The 16,996-nt window shown below is 42.3% G+C and overlaps 1 protein-coding gene across 5 annotated transcripts in view; it reads left to right on the forward strand.

Annotated features, from left to right (window-relative positions):
- ZFAND3 (zinc finger AN1-type containing 3) overlaps positions 1-16,996 on the forward strand; it is a 164,950-nt gene that overhangs the window by 93,440 nt on the left and 54,514 nt on the right. For all 5 annotated transcript variants that reach the window (XM_077282035.1, XM_077282038.1, XM_077282039.1 and 2 more), the window contains exon 3: positions 12,896-13,075. In XM_077282035.1, the coding sequence (XP_077138150.1) occupies positions 12,896-13,075 (180 nt within the window). The remainder of the gene's footprint in view (positions 1-12,895; positions 13,076-16,996) is intronic.

Genomic DNA, 16,996 nt, shown 5'->3' on the forward strand with positions numbered 1-16,996 from the left:
TCTCAAGAGTCGCAACATACAGCACAGTATTTATAGAAAGGTACATCTGTGTCATGTATGAGGAAGAATACACAGCGTGTGAAGCAGGAGGTGCCCAGTCCTGGCCATAGGGGGCAGTATTATAACTGTTATATTCATGTACATAGGGGGCAGTATTATAGTAGTTATATTCTTGTACATAGGAGCAGTATTATAGTAGTTATATTCTTGTACATAGGAGCAGTATTATAGTAGTTATATTCTTGTACATAGGGGCAGTATTATAGTAGTTATATTCTTGTACATAGGAGCAGTATTATAGTAGTTATATTCTTGTACATAGGAGCAGTATTATAGTAGTTATATTCTTGTACATAGGGGGCAGTATTATAGCAGTTATATTCTTGTACATAGGGGCAGTATTATAGTAGTTATATTCTTGTACATAGGAGCAGTATTATAGTAGTTATATTCTTGTACATAGGGGCAGTATTATAGTAGTTATATTCTTGTACATAGGAGCAGTATTATAGTAGTTATATTCTTGTACATAGGGGCAGTATTATAGTAGTTATATTCTTGTACATAAGGAGCAGTATTATAGTAGATATATTATTGTACATAGGGGCAGTATTATAGCAGTTATATTCATGTACATAGGGGGCAGTATTATAGTAGTTATATTCTTGTACATAGGAGCAGTATTATAGTAGTTATATTCTTGTACATAGGAGCAGTATTATAGTAGTTATATTCTTGTACATAAGGAGCAGTATTATAGTAGTTATATTCTTGTACATAGGCACAGTATTATAGTAGTTATATTCTTGTACATAGGAGCAGTATTATAGTAGTTATATTCTTGTACATAGGAGCAGTATTATAGTAGTTATATTCTTGTACATAGGGGTAGTATTATAGTAGTTATATTCTTGTACATAGGGGCAGTATTATAGTAGTTATATTCTTGTACATAGGAGCAGTATTATAGTAGTTATATTCTTGTACATAGGGGCAGTATTATAGTAGTTATATTCTTGTATATAGGGGGCAGTATTATAGTAGTTATATTCTTGTACATAGGAGCAGTATTATAGTATTTATATTCTTGTACATAGAGGCAGTATTATAGTAGTTATATTCTTGTATATAGGGGGCAGTATTATAGTAGTTATATTCTTGTATATAGGGGGCAGTATTATAGTAGTTATATTCTTGTATATAGGGGGCAGTATTATAGTAATATTCTTGTACATAGGAGCAGTATTATAGTAGTTATATTCTTGTACATAGAGGCAGTATTATAGTAGTTATATTCTTGTACATAGGGGCAGTATTATAGTAGTTATATTCTTGTACATAGGAGCAGTATTAGGCCGGAGACACACTGGTGCGAGAGACGGCCGAGTCTCGCTGGTTAAAAGCAAGCTGTGGCACCTGCACTCCGGAGCGGAGCGTGCGGCTCCATAGCAATACATGGAGCTGCACGCTCAGCTCCGGAATGCAGGTGCCACAGCTTGCTTTTAACCAGCGAGACTCGGCCGTCTCTCGCACCAGTGTGTCTCCGGCCTTATAGTAGTTATATTCTTGTACATAGGGGCAGTATTATAGTAGTTATATTCTTGTGCATAGGAGCAGTATTATAGTAGTTATATTCTTGTACATGGCAGTATTATAGTAGTTATATTCTTGTACATAGGGAGCAGTATTATAGTAGTTATATTCTTGTACATAGAGGCAGTATTATAGTAGTTATATTCTTGTACATAGGGGCAGTATTATAGTAGTTATATTCATGTACATAGAGGCAGTGTTATAGTAGTTATATTCTTGTATATAGGAGCAGTATTATAGTAGTTATATTCTTGTACATAGGGGCAGTATTATACTAGTTATATTCTTGTACATAGGGAGCAGTATTATTGTAGTTATATTCTTGTACATAGGGGCAGTATTATAGTAGTTATATTCCTGTACATAGGGGCAGTATTATAGTAGATATAATCTTGTACGTAGGGGCAGTATTATAGTAGTTATATTCTTGTATATAGGGGGCAGTATTATAGTAGTTATATTCTTGTACATAGGGGCAGTATTATAGTAGTTATATTCTTGTACATAGGGGCAGTATTATAGTAGTTATATTCTTGTACATAGGAGCAGTATTATAGTAGTTATATTCTTGTACATAGGAGCAGTATTATAGTAGTTATATTCTTGTATATAGGGGGCAGTATTATAGTAGTTATATTCTTGTACATAGGGGCAGTATTATAGTAGTTATATTCTTGTATATAGGGGGCAGTATTATAGTAGTTATATTCTTGTATATAGGGGGCAGTATTATAGTAGTTATATTCTTGTACATAGAGGCAGTATTATAGTAGTTATATTCTTGTATATAGGGGGCAGTATTATAGTAGTTATATTCTTGTACATAGGAGCAGTATTATAGTAGTTATATTCTTGTACATAGAGGCAGTATTATAGTAGTTATATTCTTGTACATAGGGGCAGTATTATAGTAGTTATATTCTTGTACATAGGAGCAGTATTATAGTAGTTATATTCTTGTACATAGGGGCAGTATTATAGTAGTTATATTCTTGTATATAGGGGGCAGTATTATAGTAGTTATATTCTTGTACATAGGAGCAGTATTATAGTATTTATATTCTTGTACATAGAGGCAGTATTATAGTAGTTATATTCTTGTATATAGGGGGCAGTATTATAGTAGTTATATTCTTGTATATAGGGGGCAGTATTATAGTAGTTATATTCTTGTACATAGAGGCAGTATTATAGTAGTTATATTCTTGTATATAGGAGCAGTATTATTGTAGTTATATTCTTGTACATAGGAGCAGTATTATAGTAGTTATATTCTTGTACATAGAGGCAGTATTATAGTAGTTATATTCTTGTACATAGGGGCAGTATTATAGTAGTTATATTCTTGTACATAGGAGCAGTATTATAGTAGTTATATTCTTGTACATAGGGGCAGTATTATAGTAGTTATATTCTTGTATATAGGGGGCAGTATTATAGTAGTTATATTCTTGTACATAGGAGCAGTATTATAGTAGTTATATTCTTGTACATAGAGGCAGTATTATAGTAGTTATATTCTTGTACATAGGGGCAGTATTATAGTAGTTATATTCTTGTACATAGGAGCAGTATTATAGTAGTTATATTCTTGTACATAGGGGCAGTATTATAGTAGTTATATTCTTGTATATAGGGGGCAGTATTATAGTAGTTATATTCTTGTACATAGGAGCAGTATTATAGTATTTATATTCTTGTACATAGAGGCAGTATTATAGTAGTTATATTCTTGTATATAGGGGGCAGTATTATAGTAGTTATATTCTTGTATATAGGGGGCAGTATTATAGTAGTTATATTCTTGTACATAGAGGCAGTATTATAGTAGTTATATTCTTGTATATAGGAGCAGTATTATTGTAGTTATATTCTTGTACATAGGGGCAGTATTATACTAGTTATATTCTTGTACATAGGGAGCAGTATTATTGTAGTTATATTCTTGTACATAGGGGCAGTATTATAGTAGTTATATTCCTGTACATAGGGGCAGTATTATAGTAGATATAATCTTGTACGTAGGGGCAGTATTATAGTAGTTATATTCTTGTATATAGGGGGCAGTATTATAGTAGTTATATTCTTGTACATAGGGGCAGTATTATAGTAGTTATATTCTTGTACATAGGGGCAGTATTATAGTAGTTATATTCTTGTACATAGGAGCAGTATTATAGTAGTTATATTCTTGTACATAGGGGCAGTATTATAGTAGTTATATTCATGTACATAGGAGCAGTATTATAGTAGTTATATTCTTGTACATAGGAGCAGTATTATAGTAGTTATATTCTTGTATATAGGGGGCAGTATTATAGTAGTTATATTCTTGTACATAGGGGCAGTATTATAGTAGTTATATTCTTGTATATAGGGGGCAGTATTATAGTAGTTATATTCTTGTATATAGGGGGCAGTATTATAGTAGTTATATTCTTGTACATAGAGGCAGTATTATAGTAGTTATATTCTTGTATATAGGGGGCAGTATTATAGTAGTTATATTCTTGTACATAGGAGCAGTATTATAGTAGTTATATTCTTGTACATAGAGGCAGTATTATAGTAGTTATATTCTTGTACATAGGGGCAGTATTATAGTAGTTATATTCTTGTACATAGGAGCAGTATTATAGTAGTTATATTCTTGTACATAGGGGCAGTATTATAGTAGTTATATTCTTGTATATAGGGGGCAGTATTATAGTAGTTATATTCTTGTACATAGGAGCAGTATTATAGTATTTATATTCTTGTACATAGAGGCAGTATTATAGTAGTTATATTCTTGTATATAGGGGGCAGTATTATAGTAGTTATATTCTTGTATATAGGGGGCAGTATTATAGTAGTTATATTCTTGTACATAGAGGCAGTATTATAGTAGTTATATTCTTGTATATAGGAGCAGTATTATTGTAGTTATATTCTTGTACATAGGAGCAGTATTATAGTAGTTATATTCTTGTACATAGAGGCAGTATTATAGTAGTTATATTCTTGTACATAGGGGCAGTATTATAGTAGTTATATTCTTGTACATAGGAGCAGTATTATAGTAGTTATATTCTTGTACATAGGGGCAGTATTATAGTAGTTATATTCTTGTATATAGGGGGCAGTATTATAGTAGTTATATTCTTGTACATAGGAGCAGTATTATAGTAGTTATATTCTTGTACATAGAGGCAGTATTATAGTAGTTATATTCTTGTACATAGGGGCAGTATTATAGTAGTTATATTCTTGTACATAGGAGCAGTATTATAGTAGTTATATTCTTGTACATAGGGGCAGTATTATAGTAGTTATATTCTTGTATATAGGGGGCAGTATTATAGTAGTTATATTCTTGTACATAGGAGCAGTATTATAGTATTTATATTCTTGTACATAGAGGCAGTATTATAGTAGTTATATTCTTGTATATAGGGGGCAGTATTATAGTAGTTATATTCTTGTATATAGGGGGCAGTATTATAGTAGTTATATTCTTGTACATAGAGGCAGTATTATAGTAGTTATATTCTTGTATATAGGAGCAGTATTATTGTAGTTATATTCTTGTACATAGGGGCAGTATTATACTAGTTATATTCTTGTACATAGGGAGCAGTATTATTGTAGTTATATTCTTGTACATAGGGGCAGTATTATAGTAGTTATATTCCTGTACATAGGGGCAGTATTATAGTAGATATAATCTTGTACGTAGGGGCAGTATTATAGTAGTTATATTCTTGTATATAGGGGGCAGTATTATAGTAGTTATATTCTTGTACATAGGGGCAGTATTATAGTAGTTATATTCTTGTACATAGGGGCAGTATTATAGTAGTTATATTCTTGTACATAGGAGCAGTATTATAGTAGTTATATTCTTGTACATAGGGGCAGTATTATAGTAGTTATATTCATGTACATAGGAGCAGTATTATAGTAGTTATATTCTTGTACATAGGAGCAGTATTATAGTAGTTATATTCTTGTACATAGGAGCAGTATTATAGTAGTTATATTCTTGTACATAGGGGCAGTATTATAGTAGTTATATTCTTGTACATAGGGGCAGTATTATAGTAGTTATATTCATGTACATAGGGGCAGTATTATAGTAGTTATATTCTTGTACATAGGAGCAGTATTATAGTAGTTATATTCTTGTACATAGGAGCAGTATTATAGTAGTTATATTCTTGTACATAGGAGCAGTATTATAGTAGTTATATTCTTGTACATAGGGGCAGTATTATAGCAGTTATATTCTTGTACATAGGGGCAGTATTATAGTAGTTATATTCTTGTACATAGGAGCAGTATTATAGTAGTTATATTTTTGTACATAGGAGCAGTATTATAGTAGTTATATTCTTGTACATAGGAGCAGTATTATAGTAGTTATATTCTTGTACATAGGGGCAGTATTATAGTAGTTATATTCGTGTACAAAGAAGCAGTATTATAGTAGTTATACTTATCTAGATTTAATACGTAAAAGGGTTGTCTAGACTTTTGCATTTACCTTTTGTAATTTATTGTCCCTTTCCCCAATATTAGAAAGTCAGGGCAACACTTTGAAAATAATGTGACTTAAATCCCCGTGACATTCTAGACGCTTGTGTGTAAAGCGCAGGGTGAAAATAATGTAGTTGCTTAAAGACCTTTTTAGGATTAGTTTTTTAGAATTAACCCCTTAGTGACGGAGCCAAATTTTTCAAATCTGACCAGTGTCACTTTATGTGGTAATAACTCTGCAACCGTGAAGCAAATCCCAGTGATTTTGAGATTGTTTTTTTCGCGACACATTATACTTTATGATAATGGTAAATTTAGGTCAGTATGTTTTCTGTTTATTTATAAAAAAATATAACAAATTTGAGAAAAATGTAAAAAAAATTAGCAATTATCAAAATTTGAATGATTATCTCTTTAATCCAGATGGTCATACCACAGAAAACCATTAATAAATAACATTTCCCACATGTCGGCTTTACATCGGCACCATTTGTAAAATGTTATTTTATTTTGTTAGCATTTTAAGAGGATTAAAAATGTAGCAGCAATTTTTCATTTTTTCAAGGAAATTTACTATATTTATTTTTTTAGGGACTTATCCAGGTTTGAATTGACTTTAGGGGTCCCATATATTGGTAACCCCCCCAAACATACCATTTTAAAAACAGCACCCCCTGACATATTGAAAACTGCTGTCAGGTAGTTTATTAACCCTTCAGGTGCTTTACAGGAATTAATGCAAAGTGGTATGACCGAAATGAAAATGTGTAATTTTACCACCTAAATGCCTCTAACTTCTGAACAGATTACTACAGCCGGCAGACTCTAAGGCCGCTATTTGGTCGTGAATTGACCACACAATCATGATCTGAGGGCACCAATTGGGATAAAGAGGAAGCCCCCACACTCTGCTAACCATTTATAACGATGTAGTCTCTATTGACAGCAGCATCTAAGGGGTTAAACAGATTTGGACGGGGCAAACAGTGAGCGTGGCTGATACAGCAAATTGTCAGCTATAGTGGACAGCCGACAGCTGCAGGATTGTCACCTGTGTGGGGAGGCTATTCTCTAATATCTCAGGTCAGTTAAAAGACGTATTGGCTGTCATTAAGGGATTAAAGGAGCATAAAAGTAACAAAGACTGTTCCAAATCTTATGTCCTGTGTTTGAAACTGCCGATAATGTAGTACACTAGTAACACTACTGATATTACGGTAAATGGTTGTAAAGCAAACTCCGAAACTGCAACAGGCGCGAAGCATTAGTGTTGTGTGCCAGCTCTCTGTCTCCCTCTAGTGGCCAATATGCAGTGTGCAGCATTTGTAGGTTATGCTCACAGGATATGCTGAATTCCCCTCCTGTACCCAGCCAGGCTCACTACCTATGTAACAGAGTACAGCTACTGGAGATGTCGCCTGCAGTCCTATGTAATACCACGGACCGTACACAAGCTAAGGATAATGGGGACTTTCTGTTAATGTTTCAGCAGATTGTTTTTTTATATTATTCCCCTTCTCAGAATTTCCTAGTGTTTCTACAATAAGATGTTATTTAGCGTTGTGTGTTTCGCAGGAGGTGGGTTTCTTGCCATGTGCCCCTGTAGATCTTCCTGCAGGGCAGCAGCACAGACCTCTGGTTACTTTCCTTGTGCTGATACAATTGTTTCTTCTGTGCAGTAAATAATGTAACAAACGTCCAGTGTTGGAGGACTGGATCCCGGGAAGGTTTTATCCCCTGGATATTCACTGACAGCGCGCAGATGATCCTGACTGCTGTGTGCCTTTTGTGGGGTCCGTGCACTGCTGTGGGGTCTGTGGTGATAGAGCCCGACCTTCCCCCTGGGACCCCCGTGTAGATGGCGGTGTTCTGCTGGGGCCGCGTTCTGTGTGCCTTTTGTAGGGTCCACACACTACTGTGGGGTCTGTGGTGATAGAGCCTGACCCTCCCCCTGGGACCCCCGTGTAGATGGCGGTGTCCTGCTGGACCCCCGTTCTGTGTGCCGCTCTTTAGCTCTGTCTGCGGATGATCTGCTGCTCATTGGTGTAAGTGGTCCGGTGGGGGGCACTCTGTGCAGTGGGCTCCCTGCAGACCCCCAGGTTGAGTGCAGCCGGCGGGTTCACCTGTATAAGTGGCACACGAGTGTCTGCGGACCCCCCTCCCTTGCTCCTTCCTCCTCTTGAAGGGATTTGTACTAATAGAGCCGCTCTCATCTCCCAGGAAGGGATTTGGGAGTAAATGAAAGGACGGCGTTTTGTTCTTTCCAGAGAAGCCCCCGGGAGACGGGATTTACATAGTAACAATGGAGCTTGTGCCCCCAGCAGATTATAGCGCTGCCCTGGCACATCTGTGCCCCCCGGACGGATATTATCCCTCTCCAGTAGCGGAGAGCCCTCGGAAAAGGCCGGAGACGATTGCTGCCCTGTTAACCCCTCCTGGGATGGACTCCTACATATGCTTCTACCAAGTGTCTTTAGCTTCAGAATTAGCGAAGTTCCTGAAGAAGTTCTGCAGCATCCGATGCCACGTACTGCACCCTGCACCCCTGGGTGGAGAGGGGATGGTTAGTCTGGCAGCAATGCGGGCACAGCGAGTTAGGGAAGATGTCGGTCACGGGGGTGTCATTGTGGCTAGCTCTATAATAGGGGGGCGCCATGGCTCATATTGTGAGGCTATCAGTGGTGAGGAGGTTTTCCTCCAGCTGAGGTTCGTACTTTCTGGAGAAATCCCTAGTTAATGCTTTTCTCTTAGGTGCCAGCATTGCTGACAGTTTCCTTTGTAGGACACTAATGTGCGGGTCTCACACTACACTAACCCCTTGCACGTAAGGGCAGACCGGTGTCCACATGCATCGGCCGGTCTGCAGGTAAATCGGACCGATCCGGTGTCTGCGTGCTCTTGGCCCATCGTACATCTGGCCCAGTCATTCTCCTCGTTTCTCTGGCCAATCAAGTGCCTTGTATGTAAGGCCAGACTGATCTCCAGCTAGGTCAGGCTTAGAAATCCCCTCATACACCGACCAGCCCGATGTCGGGGGGCCTTCCTCCAGTTCAGGATGTGATAGGTTCATGCAGTGCGATATTATGTGATTTGTCCCTGGTGGACGACAGCTCTGCTGTGCCCGTTGCCTGCTCAGCTCTGCTGTGCCCGTTGCCTGCTCAGCTCTGCTGTGCCCGTTGCCTGCTCAGCTCTGCTGTGCCCGGCACCCCCTCAGCTCTGCTGTGCCCGGCGCCCGCTCAGCTCTGCTCTGCTGTGCTCGTTGCCCGCTCTGCTCTGCTGTGCCCGTTGCCCGCTCTGCTCTGCTGTGCCCGTTGCCCGCTCTGCTCTGCTGTGCCCGTTGCCCGCTCTGCTCTGCTGTGCCCGTTGCCCGCTCTGCTCTGCTGTGCCCGTTGCCCGCTCTGCTCTGCTGTGCCCGTTGCCCGCTCTGCTCTGCTGTGCACGGCGCCCGCTCAGTTCTGCTGTGCACGGCGCCTGCTCAGTTCTGCTGTGCACGGCGCCTGCTCAGTTCTGCTGTGCACGGCGCCCGCTCAGCTCTGCTGTGCACGGCGCCCGCTCTGCTCTGCTGTGCCCGTTGCCCGCTCTGCTCTGCACGGCGCCCCCTCAGCTCTGCTGTGCCCGACGCCCGCTCAGCTCTGCTGTGGTGCACGGCGCCTGCTCAGCTCTGCTGTGGTGCACGGCGCCTGCTCAGCTCTGCTGTGGTGCACGGCGCCCGCTCAGCTCTGCTGTGGTGCACGGCAACCGCTCAGCTCTGCTGTGGTGCACGGCAACCGCTCAGCTCTGCTGTGGTGCACGGCAACCGCTCTGCTCTGCTGTGCCCGTTGCCCGCTCTGCTCTGCTGTGCCCGTTGCCCGCTCTGCTCTGCTGTGCCCGTTGCCCGCTCTGCTCTGCTGTGCACGGCGCCCGCTCTGCTCTGCTGTGCACGGCGCCCGCTCTGCTCTGCTGTGCACGGCGCCCGCTCTGCTCTGCTGTACCCGCCACTCCGCCTAAAGAGAATTTATCAGCTCCGACCTTTTGGGTTCACAGATATAGGTCAGTTTCTCTTTCCCTGCCGCTTGTCTGACATTTTGATTCATGAGCAAATGGAAATGTTCTTCCTGTGAATTGTTCTCCTCGTCCTCGCTCTGCGCCCTGAAGGTTTGGGGCCAGTTGGGCCTCTGCTTCCAGTGGATCTGTGAGATGGCACCGGCCGCTGGGTAAAGGCGACCTCTGCTGTGACCTCCAGTAATGGAGCAGATCTGTGATTACAGGAGGTCACAGGGAGATCTGCTGTACAGGTGACTGCTCCTCCATGATGCACTGGCTTACTTTAGGTCACTGCGCTGCTGTACATTATGCACTTCCACTAGTGCTTGCTCTTAAAGGGCCCTCGGGTCTATACTAGCTGGAAGTTGATTGATCGGAGCCCACCTGGGTCCAGCGCTGATAGAGGTAGAGCAGACATCTCCATCGCACCAGCAGCAGTACCACTGCAGTCTGTGATCGGCTGCAGCTGTCTTTCTGCTGCTCGTCTCCGGACCTGGCCTGCAGCTTGTGCAGCTGTGACGTCTCCGGGGGTCGGTGCAGACCACGGAGCTGGATCCACGAGGCCGAGCATCCATTACTCCGATGTTTTACAGTTCCAAGTCTCTGGTATTTTTGTATTAAAAACTGATTGATTAAATGGAAATTCCAACCTCATAAAGGGGAAGTGGTGAGGACGGACTGCTGGGATTAAAGGAAAAGTTTCCCTTAATAAAGCATTTTCTCCTATTGTTCCTGCACAAGGCATCTATGTAAGAGGATGACTGACAAACCCTGCGCGGTGTTGGCGTCCGTCTACCCCTCTAACCCACTGATTCAGAGGGTCCGACTACACAAGGCCTGTGGTCTGTTACCATGCCGACGCATACCTCTAGACAGGAACTGTACACACAACCATTGTTAAAGCTGCTTCATTTCACAGTTCTCGCCCTTCAGTCCATACTGGTTCTCCTCTGCCTTTGTTATAGGCATCGTCCCAGATTAGAACAACGGTCTGCTTTCTCCCAGGTGCTGGAAATGGTTCTATCTCTGGCACAGACAGTGCATAGAGCAGAGCATGAGCTCCTCCGCTCCATTCATTCTCTATGGGAGTGCTGGAATTCTCCGGCACAGACAGTGCATAGAGCAGAGCATGAGCACCTCCGCTCCATTCATTCTCTATGGGAGTGCTGGAATTCTCTGGCACAGACAGTGCATAGAGCAGAGCATGAGCTCCTCCGCTCCATTCATTCTCTATGGGGGTGCTGGAAATGGTTCTATCTCTGGCACAGACAGTGCATAGAGCAGAGCATGAGCTCCTCCGCTCCATTCATTCTCTATGGGAGTGCTGGAATTCTCCGGCACAGACAGTGCATAGAGCAGAGCATGAGCTCCTCCGCTCCATTCATTCTCTATGGGGGTGCTGGAAATGGTTCTATCTCCGGCACAGACAGTGCATAGAGCAGAGCATGAGCTCCTCCGCTCCATTCATTCTCTATGGGGGTGCTGGAATTCTCCGGCACAGACAGTGCATAGAGCAGAGCATGAGCTCCTCCGCTCCATTCAGACAAGGCTCTGCTCTCGGGAACACTAGGGATCCCAGCGATCAGACCCCTGACTATCAATAAGTCATACTGATTGGCAGGGGATGGCGTAGCGGGAAGGCCCCAGTGATCATGAACTCTGCTTCCATTGCAGCCCCAGCGCCTCTGCTCCTCGTCATCCTCAGTCTGGTCTCTGGTTGCAGTATTACCGTCCAGTCTCGGTTGCAGACCCTATGGCTGGTTCCGCTGCTGCCTCCTCACGCCCGGCAGGTCGCGCTGCTCATCGTTCGGTGCTTGTTCTCTCGCTGTCGGTCTCCAGAACTCCGTTTAGAAGCAGGGAATTATTCTTTGGTGCTAACTTGTCGCTTCTCACCTCTGCTGCTAATTGCACCTATGTGTCGCTGCAGCGTTTCTCAGCTCCGCGCTGACGCCCCGATAATGAATGCAGACAATCAGCCCCAGCATTGCCGCTCTGCTGGGGAGGATGAGCCTTGTAGTTCCCTGCTCCTTATCATGGATCAGAGTCACACCAGAATGAAAGTGACTGTAAATGCATCAAAGACTGTGCAAAAATATGTGCACCCCCTGCTACTTAGAGGGTTTAGGGACATGAGTTGTGCCAGTCGCTGACAGACGCAGAAAGTCACGCTTTATCTACTGATATCATAGCGCGATATTCCCTGCGCCTAGGAGGAGGGTGAGCAGAGGAGGAAACAGTGGAAACAGTAGGCAAGCAGGATGTCAGGGTGGAGACTGCTGGGGGGAAACAGTAGGCAAGTAGGATGTAGGGTGGAGACTACTGGGGGGAAACAGTAGGCAAGCAGGATGTTAGGGTGGAGACTGCTGGGGGAAACAGTAGGCAAGCAGGATGTTAGGGTGGAGACTACTGGGGAAACAGTAGGCAAGCAGGATGTTAGGGTGGAGACTGCTGGGGGAAACAATAGGCATGCAGGATGTCAGGGTGGAGACTGCTGGGGGAAACAATAGGCAAGCAGGATGTCAGGGTGGAGACTGTGGGGGGGAACAATAGGCAAGTAGGATATATGGAGACAAGTTGTCAGGACAGGTTTGTGGAGACGATAGGCCCGGATAATGGAAGCTGTAGGCAGGATGGAAACAGTAGGCAAGCAGGGATATATGGAGGATGTCTGCGCATGCCGTACGGTGTGACCTCTGACCTGTCACTGGACACTTTGTGGCTTTTCCTGATTTCTTGTTTTGTTTTTTCTCTCTTTATGTAGATTTCCAGAAGAAGCAGCCAGACGAGGACTCCGCCCCCAGCACAAGCAGCAGCCAATCAGATCTGTTCCCCAGCGAGATAAACAGCAACAACGGAAATACCTCTCTCCCCCCGCAGAGCAGCAGCCCCGGTGCGCCGCGCTCCACGGACCTGAATGTAGCTTCTCCCAGCGAAGAGGAATGTAAGGAGCCGCTCTGGGGTCAGATCCGCGCTCGTACTCCAGTCACATCCAGAGCTGCAGTCAGACGCCTCACTGCGGTGCCCCAGGAGGGAGGGAGCCCGACATCAGGGGACGGCGGCACTATTCAGTCCAGCTTTGGATGTGTTTGGAGTATAAGCAACCACCAGTGTATGTGATGCCACACACAGATGTAACAGTGCAGCCATGTATAATGTGTCCACATAACAGAGCAGCCACGTATAATGTCTCCATGTAACAAAGTAGCCAGGTATAATGTCTCAATGTAACAGTGCAGCCACGTAAAATGTGTCCACGTAATAGAGCAGCCAGGTATAATGTGTCCACGTAACACAGCAGCCACGTAAAATGTGTCCACGTAACACAGCAGCCAGGTATAATGTGTCCACATAACAGAGCAGCCACGTAAAATGTGTCCACGTAACACAGCAGCCAGGTATAATGTGTCCACATAACAGAGCAGCCACGTATAATGTGTCCACATAACAGAGCAGCCACGTATAATGTGTCCACGTAACAGAGCAGCCACATATAATGTCTCCATGTAACAGCAGCCACATATAACGTGTACATGTAACAGAGCAGCCACGTATGTGTCCACGTAACAGAGCAGCCACATATAATGTCTCCATGTAACAGCAGCCACGTATAACGTGTACATGTAACAGAGCAGCCCCGTATAATATAACTTCTGTAAGTGACAGCCTGAATTTTAGGACCACGGATCCGCGAGACTCGAGGCGTCTGCGCTTTTCTTGCGGTTTGTAGTGAGAGACGCAAATTTAATGTGGAAAAGGTAAATCATTAACACGCCGGCGATGATGATGTTGATAATGGCAGAAATTTGACAACCTGTTTGGGAAGAGGTAATGCATCACTAATTAGCCCCCGACGCCTGTAGCTTGAAATTAATGAGCTACTGTTATGTAAATGTCATGTTAATTAAGAGAAGTTTGAGAGACCAATAAATCTGCAGGAAAGCTGCCGCTATCTGCTGAGCGCCTGCACCTAATACTGCTCACAGAACGTACCGCAGACGCACGATTGACAAATCCATTTTTCTTAAGTGATCTCATTAGTGGAGGAAACAGGCGACTGAAGACACCAAGTGCCCGAAATGAGCCGCCTCCAGTCACAGGGCCTGCGAGGACAACGAGCAGCCGAGACCAGTCCTTCCATCACTGATACAAAGTAACGAGAAGAATAAGGCAGTGTTAGAAGACGAACTGTGGTGGGATGTCCGACAGCATGCTGCTGAAGTTACCTACTACTGAATGATAATATTGTGCACTTGTGGAGCCTAGGATGCTGCACACTCAGTCTATAGAAAACAGAAACTTCATATTGACCCCTATGTACGAGCATCTGGCAAAAATGAAGAGACCACTGCAGAATGTTCAGCTTGATTCTTCTCTTTACAAGTATATTTTTTGAGTAAAATGTAAATTGTTCTTTTATTCTATAAACTTCTGACATGTCTCCGAAGTTCCAAGCAATAAATTATGTATTTTTTTCTGGCAAAGAAAAATGTTCAAAATTAAAACAGAAACAAACCTTGTTGCTTTCAGACCTCAAATAATGCAAAGAAAACAAGTTCATAATCATTTAGAAACAACAATACTAATAACTCAGCAGGAAGAGTTCAGAAATCAATATTTTGTGGAATAACCATGATGTTTAATCCCAGATTTCCTGCGCCTTGGCAGCTTTCCACCAGTCTGTCACGCTGCTCCTGGGTGACCTTCTGCCACTCCTGGTACAATAATGTCAGCAGTTCTTCTATGTTTGATGGCTTGTGACTATCCATCTTCCTCCTGATTACATTCCAGAGGTTTTCAGTGGGGTTCAGGTCTGGAGATTGGGCGGCCATGACAGGGATTTGATGTGGTGGTCTCTTAATTTTTGCCAGAGCTGTAATAAGTAAATAATAAATAATCTTTATTTTTTTATAGCGCTAACATATTCCGCAGCGCTTTACAATTTGCACACATTATCACCGCTGTCCCCGATGGGGCTCACAATCTAAATTATCAGTATGTCTTTGGAATGTGGGAGGAAACCGGAGAACCCGGAGGAAACCCACGCAAACACGGGGAGAACAAAAAAACTCCTTGCAGATGTTGTCCTTAGTAGAATTTGAACCCTGGACTCCAGCGCTGCAAGGCTGCAGTGCTAACCACTGAGCCACTGTGCTGTCCTATAGCTGTATAACAACTATAATACTGCCTCAATGTGCAAGAATATGACTACTATAATACTGCCCCCTATGTACAAGAATATAACTACTATAATACTGCCCCCTATGTACAAGAATATATCTACTATAATACTGCTCCTGTGTACAAGAATATAACTACTATAATACTGCCCCCTATATAAAAGAATATAACTACTATAATACTGCCCCTATGTACAAGAATATAACTACTATAATACTGCCCCTATGTACAAGAATATAACTACTATACTACTGCCCCCTATATAAAAGAATATAACTACTATAATACTGCCCCTATGTACAAGAATATAACTACTATAATACTGCCTCAATGTGCAAGAATATATCTACTATAATACTGCTCCTGTGTACAAGAATATAACTACTATAATACTGCTCCTATCTGCAAGAATATAACTACTATAATACTGCCTCAATGTGCAAGAATATAACTACTATAATACTGCCTCAATGTACAAGAATATAACTACTATAATACTGCCCCTATGTACAAGAATATAACTACTATAATACTGCCCCTATGTGCAAGAATATTACTACTATACTACTGCCCCCTATATAAAAGAATATAACTACTATAATACTGCCCCTATGTACAAGAATATAACTACTATAATACTGCCTCTATGTACAAGAATATAACTACTATAATACTGCCCCTATGTACAAGAATATAACTACTGTAATACTGCCCTCTATGTACAGAATATAACTACTATAATACTGCCCCTATGTACAAGAATATAACTACTATAATACTGCTCCTATGTACAAGAATATAACTACTATAATACTGCCCCTATGTACAAGAATATAACTACTATAATACTGCCCCCTATGTACAAGAATATAACTACTATAATACTGCTCCTATGTACAAGAATACAACTACTATAATACTGTCCCCTATATACAAGAATATAACTACTATAATACTGCTCCCTAAGTATAAGAATATAGCGGCTTCCTCTGTTCTGCTTTGCGGATAGTAACGAGGGTGTGAATAATGAGATTACTGGACATGTCAGACTGTTCTGATTGTCTTAGGCTATGTTCACACAGTGCGTTTTTTACTGCGGAACCGCAGCGGTTTTGCCGCTGCGGTTCCGCAGCTGTTTTCCATGCAGGGTACAGTACAATGTACCCTATGGAAAACAGGAACCGCTGTGCACATGATCCTGAATTTCAAAAAAAAAGCCGCGCTGAATAGCTGCGGGAAAAAAGGAGCATGTCACTTCTTTGTCCGAAACAGCAGCGGTTCTGCACCTATAGACCTCCATTGTGAGGTCAAACCCGCAGTAAAACCCGCAGATCAAAAATATATCTGCGGGTTTTATTGCGGTTTGTGGTGCAGAACCGCTGCAGCAGGAAGTGCGGGGAAGCGGCCGGAAGTGCGTGGGCGGAGAGACATGGAGGCATACCGTCGCATGGGGATCGTGTCGGCCGTTTGATTGATTTGGTATGTGTGTGTGTGTGTGTGTGTGTGTGTGTGTCCCCATGCGACGCTAGTGCCACCATTGTGCTAAGTCGCCGTATGGGACTACTACTCCCATCCGGTATTAGGATGGGAGAGTTGTCCCTGTGTCCGGCGACTTAGCACAATTGTAAAGTTACACAAAACACCTACACACAATACACATACATGACACACAGTACAGTACATA

The sequence above is a fragment of the Ranitomeya variabilis genome, chromosome 2 (genome assembly GCF_051348905.1).
Source record: "Ranitomeya variabilis isolate aRanVar5 chromosome 2, aRanVar5.hap1, whole genome shotgun sequence".
Lineage (NCBI taxonomy): Eukaryota > Metazoa > Chordata > Amphibia > Anura > Dendrobatidae > Ranitomeya > Ranitomeya variabilis.